Source organism: Dermacentor variabilis, chromosome 5 (assembly GCF_050947875.1).
Source record: "Dermacentor variabilis isolate Ectoservices chromosome 5, ASM5094787v1, whole genome shotgun sequence".
Classification (NCBI taxonomy): Eukaryota; Metazoa; Arthropoda; class Arachnida; order Ixodida; family Ixodidae; genus Dermacentor; species Dermacentor variabilis.
Genome location: NC_134572.1, coordinates 103,729,418 through 103,744,778, shown reverse-complemented (window position 1 = coordinate 103,744,778; position 15,361 = coordinate 103,729,418). Strand labels below are relative to the sequence as shown.

At 47.9% G+C, this 15,361-nt stretch overlaps 1 protein-coding gene across 1 annotated transcript in view; it reads left to right on the top strand.

Moving 5' to 3' along the window:
* LOC142583008 (solute carrier family 2, facilitated glucose transporter member 8-like) overlaps positions 1-15,361 on the top strand; it is a 39,502-nt gene that overhangs the window by 11,835 nt on the left and 12,306 nt on the right. Inside the window, exons 2-3 of the mRNA XM_075693232.1 lie at positions 7,959-8,286; positions 12,193-12,371. Of these exons, the coding sequence (XP_075549347.1) occupies positions 7,959-8,286; positions 12,193-12,371 (507 nt within the window). The remainder of the gene's footprint in view (positions 1-7,958; positions 8,287-12,192; positions 12,372-15,361) is intronic.

Here is a 15,361-nt window from a genome sequence, read left to right as displayed (position 1 = left end):
AATTTTAATTATTTCAGTAACTTCCTTGCGCTACAGGGAGCGCCAGCGTGGCGACATAATGCGTCGTTCTAAATTATTTTTGCCGTAATGATGGTGTTAGGATCGGCCTGCAGCTATTTCAGCCCGCTGCACGTGTTCCGATCCATCCGGGATGGTGGTGCACTTCAGAGAACTGCGGATAACGGGCAGCCACGTGGCGAGGGGTCAGCTCAGAGGAGTTCTCGAGGGGAGGTAATTGGCAGAGCCTCCCCATGCGCTTTTCGAGACACCAGACAATGTGCTACGCGGACGCGCCACCCGGGACGGCTCCGAGTTCTACGAAGCCCCTCTGACGTCGGCTCCGGACCATTGCACCTGTGTGTGTGTGTGTGTGTGTGTGTGTGTGTGTGTGTGTGTGCGTATGTGTGAGCCCTCATCCTCCCCCAAGTCAAGAGCCCTCATTCTCCTCCAAGTCGAAAGCCCTCATCCTCCTCCAAGTCGAGAGCCGTCATCCTGCTCCAAAAGGGCGGGTCATCTTCAATTACGTCGAACTATGACGTCGAGCAGAGTGCTTATAAGCAGAGATTGTCGGCTGCTAGAGTGTGCTCGTTGTCGTGCTCGAAATGTACTTATGAGCTGTGTGCTCGTAAGCTGTTTGCTGTATGGTCGTCTTGCGGGCTCGATTTGGGAGTCACGCTAGACTGTCGATGTATCTCATGTTCAACTGTTAATAACATGTAAATAAATCCTGCTCTCCTAAGTCCCGACGAAGAGTCAAGCTCCTTCCTACAGCTACGACTGCCAAATCTTACATCTGAATGACAGCGGTGAGATCGGCCTACAGCTCGTAGATCGTCCGACAACTCTAACAAATGGCGGCAGCGGCGAGATCGTCCGACGAATCTTACAATGGTCGACGTTGCACACGGCAGGCCGATGCCGGATTTTCTGTGACACAGGGGCCCTTAACGCTTTTTTTATCGCGTTATAAAGAACCAGAAAGCTCGCCTTTGCGAATAGTGTTCGCCGCAAGCGTATTCCGGTGAAGATTACGGTAGTATAAGCTGCAGTTGACGGAAAGCGGCAACTGCGTGGTTGGTATATAGCACCGCAGTATCGCGGCTCTGCCAGTCGGTACGATGATGGTGCGATTTTTCAAATATATCACGAAAGAAAACGCGTATAGAGCTGCGCTCAAGTTTCTTATTACGTAATGTATCGTAATTGCTGGCGATTTTTTTAGCACCCCAAAAGAATACAGGGACTATATCAGAACCGCGGTTATGCACGGCTCGGGCTAATTTTGACCACATAGGGTTATTTAACACGCTCCCGATGATTTTTCGACCACAGCAGGAGGTCTAAATGCGTCGTCTTCAGTAATATTGAGGGGGGGGGGGGGTTGTGAGTTTGACTATCACGTGCATGCAAGTGGTCAATGGGAAAGTGCCGCCACTTTCGTACTAGGCGAGAGAGAGTTCAACATTCATCGGCTAAAGTTTTCAAACGCACTGCGATAAGTGCAGCTTCCGTAATTTTTACCTAGTGCGATGCAGCGCTGTGCTTAGGAATCGGAAAACGCACATTTGAGAGCACAATTAGGTTTTGGGTGACTGTGCTAGAACTCAAGAGAAAGGCCACCCGAATGTGTAGCGTTCCTTTAATATTTTCTTTTCATTACAACAAAAGACCACAGCCCTCTATAAAGCCGTACAGGAGGCTATACATGATACACTACGTGCCCGTGCTTGTTGTGAGCGCTCCCTCAGCATAGCGCACCCTGAACGACGCTTAAATAGCTCAGCCCCAAGGCAACAATATAAACCACGAATACGTACAGCTGAGAAGGAATCTGGCAGCTGGGTCTTGGTAGTCAGAGTACTGTCCGGGAAGGTCGCGGAAGATCAGCAGGCGAGCGCTATTGCGAAGACAGGAAACGTCTAGACGAACGCCGGACTCATCAGCCCGAGAGGCCCAGTGTTTCAGCCGACATGCACTCAGCTAAACCAAGCACACATCCTTAAGTGTTTGGACAACACATCTTTGCGGTGATCTTCAGATAAATGTCAGAAACTTTCGTTTGGCAAATTTTGTTAGGTCAGGACAGTATTTCAAGATTGTTGCACGCTGCGAGACGGTATGCATATTCTTCATAAAACCGCTTCATGCAAACCGCCAATGAGGACCAAGTTTTCGAGTATCCATTGTACTGGAATAGCACAGCGCGGGAAAGAGGAAGTAATGCAGAAATGGCTGCAACGCTGCACTTTCAGTAGAACTTCAGAAACACTCTTCTATTTACTTCGCCTGTTGTCGAGCAGCGCGGTTTGTCTGAATCCGGGATCCCGATTGAACACACTGCCGGCCGCAGAGCTCCTTCGCGCGCTCTGCATGGCCGTGCCGAGCTTTTACCGCATCGCTGTATCTAAGCAAGGAGCAGCCCATCATCTACCACTCTCTGCTCCACCCCGTTCTACCAGTCCCGCTTCCCAGCACTCCATCAGAAAACGCCGCCGTGTGACACGCCAACACCTATGTATTATTCACGCCGTGGCGCGCATTGAGAGTTTTGGAACGCGGATGTAAACTATGTGCGCTTACTCCAATGCCATCTACTGTGTTCCAGGCAACCGCATCCGAGAACCTCGAGAACAAATTTTCTCGAGGTTCTCGGGGTTACGGGAACTATTTATCCATGCACGGCTCTCCACCTGGCCTGAAGGCCTTGCGCGTTCACGCCGGCGCGTAATAGCGTCTCACTTTCGAAACGTTTCCGAACTGGATTTCGCTCCCTTTCGCCTACCTTGGTGAATGAGTCGCATCCTGTTAGATTAGCTTAAAAGACGTTGGCGGCTTCATTAAGCGCCTGGAATTGGTGCCTCTTTCAGAGGCGACAGTATTGTGCCGCCTCTGGCTCGGGGTGGCATTTACGAAGGCCTACTTGTTCCACATTGGAATGGGGGATACGCCCATGTGCGACTCTTGCGGAATCACAGAAACGATTGAACACATCCTATGTATCTGTCCACAATACGACGTAAAGCGCGAAGTTGTCCGGAGAGCACTGAACCAGCTAGACTCTAGACCGTTTTCCGTAACGAAGATCCTTGGACCCTGGCCGTACGCGTCGATGGCATAGAAAGCCATGAAAGCGCTCTTGAAGTACCTCAATTCGACAGGTCTTGGAAACCGCGTGGAGACTTGGTGCGAACCTTAACTATGCGCGAAACTACGCTCTCTCTCTCTCTCCTTTCTCTCTTTATCCCAATACTCCTTCCGCCAGTGCAGGGTAGCTAAACCGCACGTGCTTCTGGTTAACCGCCCTGCCTTTCCTGTCTTCTATTTATCTCTTCTTGTGCGTGCGAGAAAAAAAACCACGAACAATCAGCGGCGATTAAGCGGTAAATGCGACAGAAATGCGTCACCATCACGTCGCATCTCTTGGAAGTCCCGGACCCATAATTGAAACAGCGTTCACCACACTGTAAAGTCTTGTACAGGAGCTCACGCGACACACGAGCTGCCTCTTCCAGGAGCGAAGTGCCGCGCAGAACACCGTCAGTTGCAATATATATATATATATATATGACAGAGAGAGAGAGAGAAACTTCTTCTCTACCACATGACCGGGTTCCCACACTTCACACATGTACACTTTTTTCCTCTTTGACATTTACAACGCTAACGTATTAACAACTGCTGCAGCATACGACCGAAGAAGAAAGAAGAAGACACAGTGTTAACGCTTTATCAGGGATGACACTTTGGCCTAACTAGAAGTAAGAAGGAAGAAAAAAAGAGCGTACATGGAAATGTCCTGAAGTTCCCGAATAAGCTGCATAAGAAGCGTTTTTTCTCGAGGATGCTGCTACTATTGGTGTCGTATACAACAAGTTCGAGAACGAGGTGTCACACAGAACAATCTGATCACTCACACGCACAGATATGTATCGTCACCCCATACACTTGAGTACGAATACACGTTTAATTTATCGAACCTGTAGTATACACCGCTAGGTGTACGCCGTTGGCAGCATCAGCACCAAGTGACTGTCAAAGCGGAACCGCCAACGTGACAGGATCTCGACCGACACACTGATGTTGTCTTACATGGGTCTTCATCAGGAGAGGTGTTTGGTTTCCGAAGCCTTGTCGCTCGTTCCCTCCGGTCGCAAAGTGACGCGCTCGGCTCTTCTTACTTTTCGCAAGAAGGACTATTCTGCAAGGAGCGACAACATTCTAAGACACGTAGGCATGGTAGGAGTACTTCCTGTTGGATTAGATGGCGATATATATATATATATATATAAATGAACCAGCAGAGGGGCGCAAATAAAGCGCACGCGTAGATGAAGTACACAGACAGGACGAGCGCCAATACCAACTGTTCCATTAGGCCTTTAAAATTGACCTGTATACTGTGAAATGCAGTTTACTGTTTCCCGTGAAGCAGGGCAGGTCAGCAAGTTTTACTCGCACATCAGTAGCTGCCGCAGAGCCGGCTACACAACAACAACCATCACAGTGCCAGCCACTGGTGGACAACTTTCTGTGGCAGTGAAAGAAAAGCTACGGGGGCGCGGCATCTGCCTATGCGTTACTACGCCAAGTAGTGCGGCACCGCTTGGCAGAACTTATGGGCTCTTGGAGCAGACCTTGAATCGACGCAGATGCCACAAGCGAAGGTTTTGACATTGCCCAGACGCGGAAGGGAAACACCGCAAAATAAGTAAACTTCAACACTGCGCGGTGTGTTATGTCTTAGATAGCTGTTGTAAATAAGATGTTTATGTTTTCTCTTTCCCAGCTTAAGCTAACGCAGATGAAGATGTGGGACTCTTTTCAGGAGCGCTCGGACTGGTGCCTCCGCAGCTTCCCTTTCACTGCCACAGAAAGTTTGTCCACGAGTATACTTATATGCGCACCCGCCAACGGCACGCTTGCGCCGACTTATATGAGGACACCTATGGGCTCCGAGATTTGCGAGCCCTGGCAGGTATTGCCGCGGCCGCCTCATTAGCACGGATAGAGCGTATTATAAATTCAGTGGTGGGCGTGGCCGGCTTTTCCCCGCACCATGGCGCTAGCACCCGAGGGCTTTTCATGCGTTCAGAAGGCTTTCGCACGGCTCCGGTAATGTTGCTGTGGCTTGGTTGAAGCGGGAAAAACAGGATTTTTCACTGCTGTATGATCCCTTACTAATTATAGAATGACGGCTGAAGGCATACGGGGGGCAAAGCGCGAGCTAGCGACTTTTTATTCTCAAATGCATTAACATTTTTCTGCACATATAGTCCTCCTACATTCACGTGGGTACGCAGAAGTGGCATATCTCTGCCAGAGTTCGTAATGAGGCAGGTAGAAAGAATTAACAGCCCCCAACTAGCCCCTTTCATTGACATTCTGAACTACGATTCTAGTGTTGGTTTTGTTAGCGAACGAACCAAACACAGCTCGCATGGTTCCAAAGGCAAATATTAAAAAAAAATAATTATTGGGTTTACCGTGCCAAAACCACTTTCTGATTATGAGGCACGCCGTAGTGGGGTATCCCGACCATCAGGGTTCTTTAAAGTGCACCTAAATCTAAGTACACGGGTGTTTTCGCATTTCGTCCCCATCGAAATGCAGCCGCCGTGGCCGGGATTCGATCCCGCCACCTCGTACTTCGCAGCCCAACACCATAGCCATTAAGCAATCGCGGCTGGTGACAAACATTTAAGGTGAAGTGTCATTGAAAATGCAAACACACAATGAATGTTTCAGATAAGTCGAATTGTAGAAAGGTTTCATTGCGGAATAAAGAAAATTCGTGTGTTGTGCTGCTTGCGTACGCGTGCCACTGCCTGCTGCAGCTGCAATGCTGGCTGGTGCGAGAAGTTGTGCGCGAAGCGTGAACTGAGCAATTATGCAAGTGCTTTCCGATTTATTAGTGCATTATTTTTTCCACCCAAGCGCCTGAGGCATTATCATAATTCTCAACAGTTTGACTGAAATGTTAACTACATCGAACACAAACAATCCGCGTGTGTCAGGCGCTTGGTTGCTTACGGCATGTTTCATTTATTTAAATAAAATATATTTATTCATAAATACCTCATAGGTCTTTGGGAAGGCATTCGTTAAGCGGAAAAACTACGGTTAGATCAAGGTAAAAGAAGCTTTATACAAAGAGGCAAAAAAAAAAGAAGGCACCAACGTAACAGGATCTTGATTCGCACAACGTAATAGCGAGCAAGACCAATGCAATCAATACAAAAAGTACAATTGTAATGAAAACTAAAAACAGGAAAAAATGTGCATACAAATATAGTACACAAAGATCATCGCACTACAGAGTCGGCGTACAACGCGGAAATTGCCATAAATCATTAGCTGAATCACCGCGATGCAGAAAAATTAAAAATAAAGAGGAACTAATGAACAAAGTACGACAAGGCAACAACAATTAGACTCGGCCATCTGCGATAAGCTACAAGTGCAGAAAAATATAGCTAGTGCGTGAACCCACACATGATTTGTTTAGAAAATAAAAAGAAGAAAACTCGTTGCCCTTCCACTCTGTGAACAAGGATGACCAACGAAGCTGTACATGTGGGCCCCTTAATGGCGAACTGCACCTCTAGCGCGGGTCGGCCCGGCATTTCACAATCTTCGGGATCGGCCCACGTATGGGGAGTGCCTAACGCCTGCTTCACCTCCGCAGGGGGTCGTCCCGGTATAGCACCATCTTCGGGATTTCTTTCTGCACGCGGACACGACAGCGGGGAAAGTAGCCCTTAACAGCTTCGCTGTAAAATACATTATTAGAGATATGTCGTAAATAATGAACGGATAATAATATAAATATGAACTGGGAAATAATAAAGGCACTAAAGAACTGGATGGCTGAGACAGCAAAATGTTGGAGGCAGAGCTGAGAAATTGCCTGCGATATATTCTGTGAAAATCCTCCGCAACGCGTGAACAGAGAGGCAACGCACACGTTGAGATTTCGCGCGGTCTGCCTTGTGTACGGCCGCCTCCGCATGCTCGGAGTCCTCGGTCAACGGCGCGATCCAGGTTCGGGCAGGCGCGCGCAACCCATTGCACATTTATTTATTTTCCTGAGAAGCGCGCCGAATGGTACGGCTGAAGCAAAAGCTGCCAGTGCGCTTAATCTCGGAGGCCACGGGACAGCGAGCCGAGTGCGGGAGGCGTTCACGAGGTGGCGCCGTATACAATACTGCACACGACACCTGCAAAAATGCATCGAATCACAGAAAAAATTACACTTATGAAAGTGAAAACAGTTGGTAGTGGCGCTCGTCCTGCATGCATATTTGAAATATGTGCATTTGTGGCAAGAAATTTAGGGAAAAATAAAAATGTGTTGGAGTGCATGCGGCAGGCTTGACAAAATCCTGACTGGAAGCTTACCACTATCATTGAAAAGAAAGGTGTACAGTCAGTGCATTCTACCGGTGCCGACATATCGGGCAGTAACTTGGAGGTTACCAAAGAAGCTCAAAAGGTTCAAGACCGCGTGAAGAGCGACGGAACGAAAAATGTTAGGCGTAACGTGAAGAGAAAGGAAAAGCGCGATGTGGACCACAAAGCAAACGTGTATAGCCGATATTCCATAGCGGACATTAGGAGGAAGAAACGTAGCTGGGCAGGTCATGTAATGCGACCATTTAGCATTACAGAAAGGGTGTCAAAGGAAGGGAAGTGCAGTCCAGGATGGCAGAAAATTAGGTGGGGTGATGAAATTAGAAAAATTATAGGCGCAAGTTGGGGTCAGCTAGCGCAAGACAGCGGTAATTCGACATCGCTGAAAGAGGCCTTCATCCTGCAGTGGACGTAAATAAGCTGCTGTTGCTGAGGATGGTGGCTACTGATGATATGATGATGATATGTGTTAATTTGAGGCCCTCTTATTCTAGGCAGGCCACGGTGTCTTCCGGCATAAGAAAGTAGTCACGTGTCGTTACTTTCAGTGCGACAAGCCGCCGGGAAACCAGGCAGAGGCTCCAGCGGGTGACGATCGCCATCGGCCTTCGGTGATGGCCGAGCAATGGCGGCGTCGGCGGCGGCGGCGTTGGCCGTGGTCGAGCAGCTTGTGCAACGAAGACTCCGACGGACGCCTGCACATATTCCTCGCCGAGCTGGCTGCCGTGCTGGGGGCCACCTCGTACGGCCTCTCCGTCGGGTACTCGTCCCCGGCGCTGCCGGACATGCGGCAGCGGATGCCCTTGAGCGAGAGCCAGAGCAGCTGGTTGGGATCGCTGCTCAACATCGGCGCGCTCGTCGGAGGACTCCTTGGGGGCAAGTATGCGCACGACTGCGTTCCGTCCCACCTCTCGTGGAACGTTGCTGCATACTGTGAGATAATTACGCGTGACGTTCGCATTGTGCAAACGTTATGCGGAATCTGTTCGAGAATCCGACCCGAGTCCGTAAAGATGGCGCGGACAATTTCACAGGCAGATACGTGCGCCGAGCCCTCCGTGACCGAACTGGACGCACAAGCGAAACGCTTGAGCAGTTCCTGTTCGAATTCTCTGCTTTACAGCAGTTATCGCCTGTGTGCTGATGAAGCTTCAGGAACCTAACCCTGCTCGAAACTGCACTAAGTTGTTTCGTATTTCCCGAAGCTCATGCTTCAAACTAGATACGAGGCTCACAAAGCAGTACTATAGAATTCGCCTCAAGCAGGCCACCATTGGCTCTCGTCTGCAGTGCCCATGGTTACGCCGCGTGAGAGGTGATGTGTTGTGGTGTTTCTTCGTCTTCATTCCCCTTTTCTTCTCTCCTTCCTCTTCTATTTATCTTTTTTTTCTGTTTTCAAGCAGGTAAGCATGGCGTCTCTTTGAGGAAAGATTTTCTAGCTGGCTTCTCTTTCATGTGTATGTATGTGTGGTGTTTATTATTATTATTATTATTATTATTATTATTATTATTATTATTATTATTATTATTATTATTATTATTATTATTATGATTATGATTATTATTATTATTATACGGAAACGTTTAGGCACGGCGCGTATCATCTTAGTTTTACTTTAGGGCGATGAGCCACTTCTTTCCGGAAAAATAAAATAACAATAATAAAAAACTTGCCAGAACACAAATGATCATTTGCAGAAGTTGCATCACCGCAGAAATCAGCTTGAGCGTAGGAGCATACTACATGTAGAAGCGAATTTGGAGTATAACCTTTTCAATCAGGCATTACGATCGACTGTCCATAAATTCGTGAAATTTACATTATTTTATGCCAAGGTGCTGGAGACCCCATAGAAAGCAAACCAAGGCGGGAGAGAATGACTCTGCATTTTATAGTGACCCATCATAATTACACAGTAATCAATTATTGATTTATGGTACAGTCAGTCAAGCTACACTTCTTGATTTAGAAAACTAAATCATCCGCTCGAATGATATGCGCAGGTTCATTATTGGGTGCAAGCATTACAACAACAACAAGGGAAATAACAATATTTCGCCAGTAATACGGAAACGGCCCACTTAAATCGTCCTGTCAAACACGGCACGCCTTCACCAAAGCGGTCGTCTGAAGCGATACATTTCACTCGGAAGTGAAATGGCTGTATTTTGGGAAAGCAGGATGCTCAATTTACTCAAAGCTTAACGTTCGTTGCCTTTTCCTTGCAACCACTGCACAGTAATGGGAAAAATAAGTCCCGTCCACGAACATTTGGCCGTGACTGAAAGGGATGAACAGAAAAGACGGCGATAATGTACACCAGCAATGAAATTTTCTTGTCGCCCGGGGTTAAATTATTGTATGGCGTAAGTTGAGGCTATGTGCACCCGTTTGTCTGTGGAACCTCACTTCGCTTAAAACAAATTTTCACCACGTGCGCAGCTTTGCAAAAACACATTTCGTCACATCGGGGGAACCAGATGGCTTTGAAGGAAAAAAAAGATAATAAAAAAAGTCTTCAGTATTTTGAGCATTACGTAGCTACTGTTAACGCACACTACTATAATGCACTTTCTGGAGCGAAAATATCAGAGCAATTCTTGGCCTGGTATGCGTAAATGTGCAAGGTTGCCATAAAGAAATTATTTTCAGGGCACCTATTGGATGAATGTACTCGGAGGAAGAAAGCGCCTTTCGGTGCTTAAATTTTCACTTGATTTTTTTTTGCACTGGATGATATATATATTTCTTTCGGCGAAGACCAGAAGGAGGGGGGGGGAGGAGATTTCAAAATGCTATTTGTGGAGCAGCCACGCCTTTACTGCACACGGTATGGACAGAGAGAGATCGAGAAGCGACAAGGACAAAGCAAGGAGGCCGGTTAACCAGGGTGAGAGCGCTCCCTTATCCTACATTGGCGGATAGGGAAAATGAACACTAAGATGGGGTAGAATCAGGGAAAGAAAGCTGCTGAACACATGCACAAACATGCACCAGATTTCGCCCTATAGTGAAGAACTGTCACATAGGCCGGCGGATATCAAAAACCGAAAAGCGCGGGCGAGCCTTTCTGTCTAAAGCATCGGAAAAACAGAAAGCCACAGTCTTTTTTCTTTCTGGAAGTTCATGCACCTCACCGATTCAGACCGGTGTAACGGGCAAGCCTAGCATTATTGAAGAAGGGGCGATACCATAACAAGTGCTTCAAGAACTGCAACACTTGTGGCTGAATATGCACCGCGAAACCTTTTGCCTTCCGTCTGGCCTGTACGAGTGCCAGCAACCCATCAACAAACGCCCCAAGGCCTTTATTTAAAAAAAAGAAAAGAAAAAAGAAAGCATGCGGATAAATCTTGCAAGAATATCAATAAACTTCAATAAACAATAGAACCTGCAGTATTGAGCGTCAAGCGAAACTTTCGTGAACTAATAAAGTGCTACACAAGTAAATGCGATACTAATGATAAATGTGATAAAGTGTGCAGGTGATTTTATTGTCATCCTATACAGCGCGTAGGCTCATGCAATGTTTATGCTTTTGCACCACACGGGTCACAACTATAATGTCATGCAACGTTTATGTTAATGCAGCACACCGTTCACAATCTAATCTGAAAGGGACGCAGCAGTTCATGTGAGGCGTCGACGCAGTAATCTCGCGAGATCGAGGCCAATGTAAATTTTGTGCTTGTCGAGGGGAAGAATGTCGAGGAAAGGTGTGCGGCGGAGAGAAGTGTGACGCGAAAGACAGCGGAAGATTGACTATTATGAGGCCGCTCACATACAAGCCGACTCGATCCACTACCCACAGTGGCCTCACATCTAGGTTTCCAGCACCCTTTTTGAAAGGCACCTCAGGATGATATCCTCCAATGCAAGAACAGTCTCCGCAGCACCACACGGGATTTAATCCTACTGTGTGGTTCCAACTAAAACCCATCCATCCACGCGCCACCGCCGCTTTTGCTATGAAGCGCCAACCTTTGATGTGTGCCACTGTTCCTTCTCTTTCACACCAGTTCCGGTTCCGGAGTTTCCGTTTCCGGGTCTTCCGTTTCAGGGATTTCCGTCTCCGGAGTTTTCGCTTGTCGTACGCTCGCACTTCTATGCAGCAGTGATATCGGTTCTGCCTGAAGCCAGAAGCTGGAAATGCGTAACTTCCTCTTGACGCCAGAAGTCGAGGATGCGAGCGAGGGAGGAGCGCAGAGTAGGAGAATAGGTTGGCGGTACTTAACCTGCGTGGCGAAAACGTGTGTGGAGGGGTTTTAGTTCCAGCCTCCCAGGCGGCCTATTCCCGCCAGGAGGACGTGCTCTTGCGGAGACTCCGTGTGGGGCGGCACTTGCATCATCGGTCACCTATGCCTGGCCACATTTCCATGGACCACTCCGGCACATCTGCCCTTATTGCTCATCTTCTGCATTAACAGTCACAATCAAGCATCTCTTATAGATCTAACCTGGTCTTTACCAGATCTGGTGACACTACTTGAAACAGTGGGCCTTCGTGCCATCCGACCACCGGACTACGATTCTTGACTCCATGGGCCCAACCACTGAGCCCAAATGATGTATATTGCCGAAACCGGCTAAAACTTGTACACATAATCATTTATGACGCTAGGCAAACTACCAAAAAAGAAACAAAAACGGCGTAATGGAAACTGGGGCAGCCAGCAGCATCCACGCTTAGCAAAGTCCGGGACGGTTCGCAAAAACAAAAAAAAAAAAGAAGCTTAATTCTTTAGAGGATGGGAAGAAAAGTTGCGTTTCTCTTTATCCAGGGCAGTCTATCCGGTACCTAGGACGGCGGTACACCCTCCTGCTCTCTGCTGTCTTCCACATAGCTGGATGGATCCTGATAGCCACGGGCACTGCGGTCTGGATGCTGTTGCTGGGCCGAACACTCACGGGACTAGCAACGGGTGTTGTTGCCCTAACCGTGCCCGTCTTTGTCTCCGAGGTGACTGTACGGTATTCGCATTCCTACGTCTGACGATAAACAATCTCCCCGTCGCACGGCACCTTATATCATTAAATGGCACATCTGCCGTGAACATCTTCAGCTTGGTGGAAACACAAGTGAGAGTAATAGCACGAATAAGGTCAAATGTGGTTCAAAAGATTTCAAAATAGCGCTCTACCCAAATTCGTTCGAGCACGCTTAAATGTGTTCGTGTCGCAGCTGCACATAAGATGAACAAAACTTTATGAATTACGACTTTATGTCAAGTAGCCTTTGTTTGTAGAAGTAGCGATCCCCAGGGGTGGCGAAGTAGCGATGAATTTCATCATCTTCTGGACGTGTAGTATAAGGAGCAGCCGCAGGGTCTGTCGCAGGAGTTCGGCTGGTGCCGCCCAGCTCGCTCATGTTTAAGGACTATGTGTGAGGAGGAAGGTGAGGGGGGAGGAGTGTGGCGCTGTTGACGAGGGTTGCAGATATCTCTGGCATAGCCTTCAGTAAAAGATTTTATGAAGAAAGAATCGTGTGTAAGATTATTTTAGGGCATGGCGATTGACAGGTATCACTGGCGTCGCCGTGAGTACAAATACTTTATGAAAGAAAATAAAGCGTTGTATAAATTACTAACATGCGGTTGCATTCTTGATTACCGAAAATAGAGGTTCAAGTTTCCAGAGAAATATGTTCACACATGCTGAATCCAACTGAACTATAACAGTACAACGTGTTAGCCTCTGTGATTAAGGAACATAAAATAAATAAATAAATGAACCGCTGACAACAGCAAGAATAAAGCACTAACGTGCTTGCTTCCATACAGAAACACCCCCGAATTACAGACATAGCCCACGAAGTGCTTTATCATTTCATAACGTGTTGGTTGAAGTTTTAAAATGCTGACTTTTAAACCGATGGCACCAAAAAACCAGCAGGCGTCAGAAAGTATGTTTATTCGGGCCGAGTTCCCACAAAAAATCTGACGGGCCAAGTTTTCTTTAATATATTGAAAAATTGAATTGATCACTTCCTTAAAATAAGTTGCACTAATAAGTTCTGCAACAATTTATTGCTTTAGGCAGAAATAGTAGCTTACATTACATCATCATCATCAGCCTGTTTACGCCCACTGCAGGGCAAAGGCCTCCCCCATACTTCTCCAACTACCCCTGTCATGTACTAATCGTCGCCATGTTGTCCCTGCAAATTCTTAATCTCATCCGCCTACCTAGCTTTCTGCCGCACCCTGCTATGCTTCCCTTCCCTTGGAATCAAGTCCGTAATCCTTAATGACCATCGGTTATCTTCCCTCCTCATTACACGTCCTGCCCATGCCCACCATTTCTTTCTCTTGATTTCAACTTAGATGTCATTAACTCGCGTTTGTTCCCTCACCCCAATCTGCTCTTTTCTTATCCCTGAACCATAGAAGAACATTACATACAAGCATTACATACATTACATAGAAGCAAAAAAAAAAAAGAAAAGACACAGTTTTGCCCAAAAGGCAAAGCATTCGTAGCGATAGCAAAGTGTTAGAATTACACGGAGTAAGGTTCTTGGTTTTATCTTCGGTATAAATTGCAGTGCGTATTCGTTTACTGATTAAATTAACAGGCGTGGTATCATGCGGCACGCAAGCAAACATGAACATATATCACTAGCTGACCGCGAGCACTCTATGTCACAACGCTCGCGTAATGACAAGCTCGCTGCCGATCGCTTCCCCATGTCTTCCAAACTTAGAATACGGCACCTCCGGGCTCAAAAACTAGGCGCGCATGAAGCAACCAGAAATCTCTGCTTGCCGTAAGAATTTGCACCCGCCGCAGATTACTCCCAAGATGCGTCGCGCGTGGGACGCGTATGCGCTCAGACTCAAGGACAGCCATGCGCTGCCACGGCCGGGCAAGGACTGGAGACTCCTCATCCTCCCCCCCCCCCCCCCCCCCCAACGTGCGCTTGACCTCCCGTAAACGTGCTCAGTTACCCTCACTATTGCGCACTTAACTCCAACAAGACTGTCTTTCTCGACTCACCCTCGCACGCCTTTCCCTCGCATCCACAGCACACGGTGGGCGCGCCACTTTTTCTTATAGCACTTAGACTTTAAGCGGAACATCACGGCGACCGCGAAAATTTGCATAGAGTGTTCATATATTTTGCTATTGTAACAAAAAGCCGCGCCCTAACTTTACGAAAAACTGGCCTGAAGTTATGGGTGGTGTAAGAGTTGTAGGACGACCTCACCGCTGGCCTCCAGTTGTAAGGTTTGTAGTCGGGCATGAACTATGTGGTAGCTGGCCCATGCCGTCGTCCAACTCATCCACGCTTGGAACGTGGTTGTAGGGAGGAACTTTCTCTCATCGAGAACTCGGAGTAGTGTTTATTTACATATTTACATTAAAAGGAGAGGTACATTTCGACAGTCTAGCGTGACTCCCAAATGGAGCACGCAAGACGAAGCATACAGCACACGAGCACAAAGCTCCAAGCACACCGCTTGTCGAGCACGAGTACACTGCTCCCGAGCACACACTAGCAGCCGACATAATGCTGCTTAAAAAGCATCTGTCCTCCCAAGATCCCTAGGGGAGGGGAAACTGCTGTCCAACCTTCGTCCAATCTGACCGTCCACAGTCGTTGGGGCGTAATCGACCCGCCTTTGAGGGGGAGGGCTCACACACACACACGTACACTTTAGATTCCCAGAACCCGAGTTGAGCGGGCCTTCGTAGCCAGATGGTCACGCTTGCCCCAGCCGGCGCCTCTTAATTCCAGAGCTGGTTTTCTCCGGTAGTCGCCACGAGTGTCAGCAGACTGTGACGAATCCTGAGGCCCGAGGAAAAACGTACCGCAAAGCACCCTTTTGTTAGAGCAGCTCTTCTTGCTGCAAAGAGACCATGAAGGCCACGGCAAATCAACCGACAATACGCGGACCGCCAAACGTGGCCAGCCCTGCTGCCGTCGCCGACTCTACGAAGAAGGCGCAT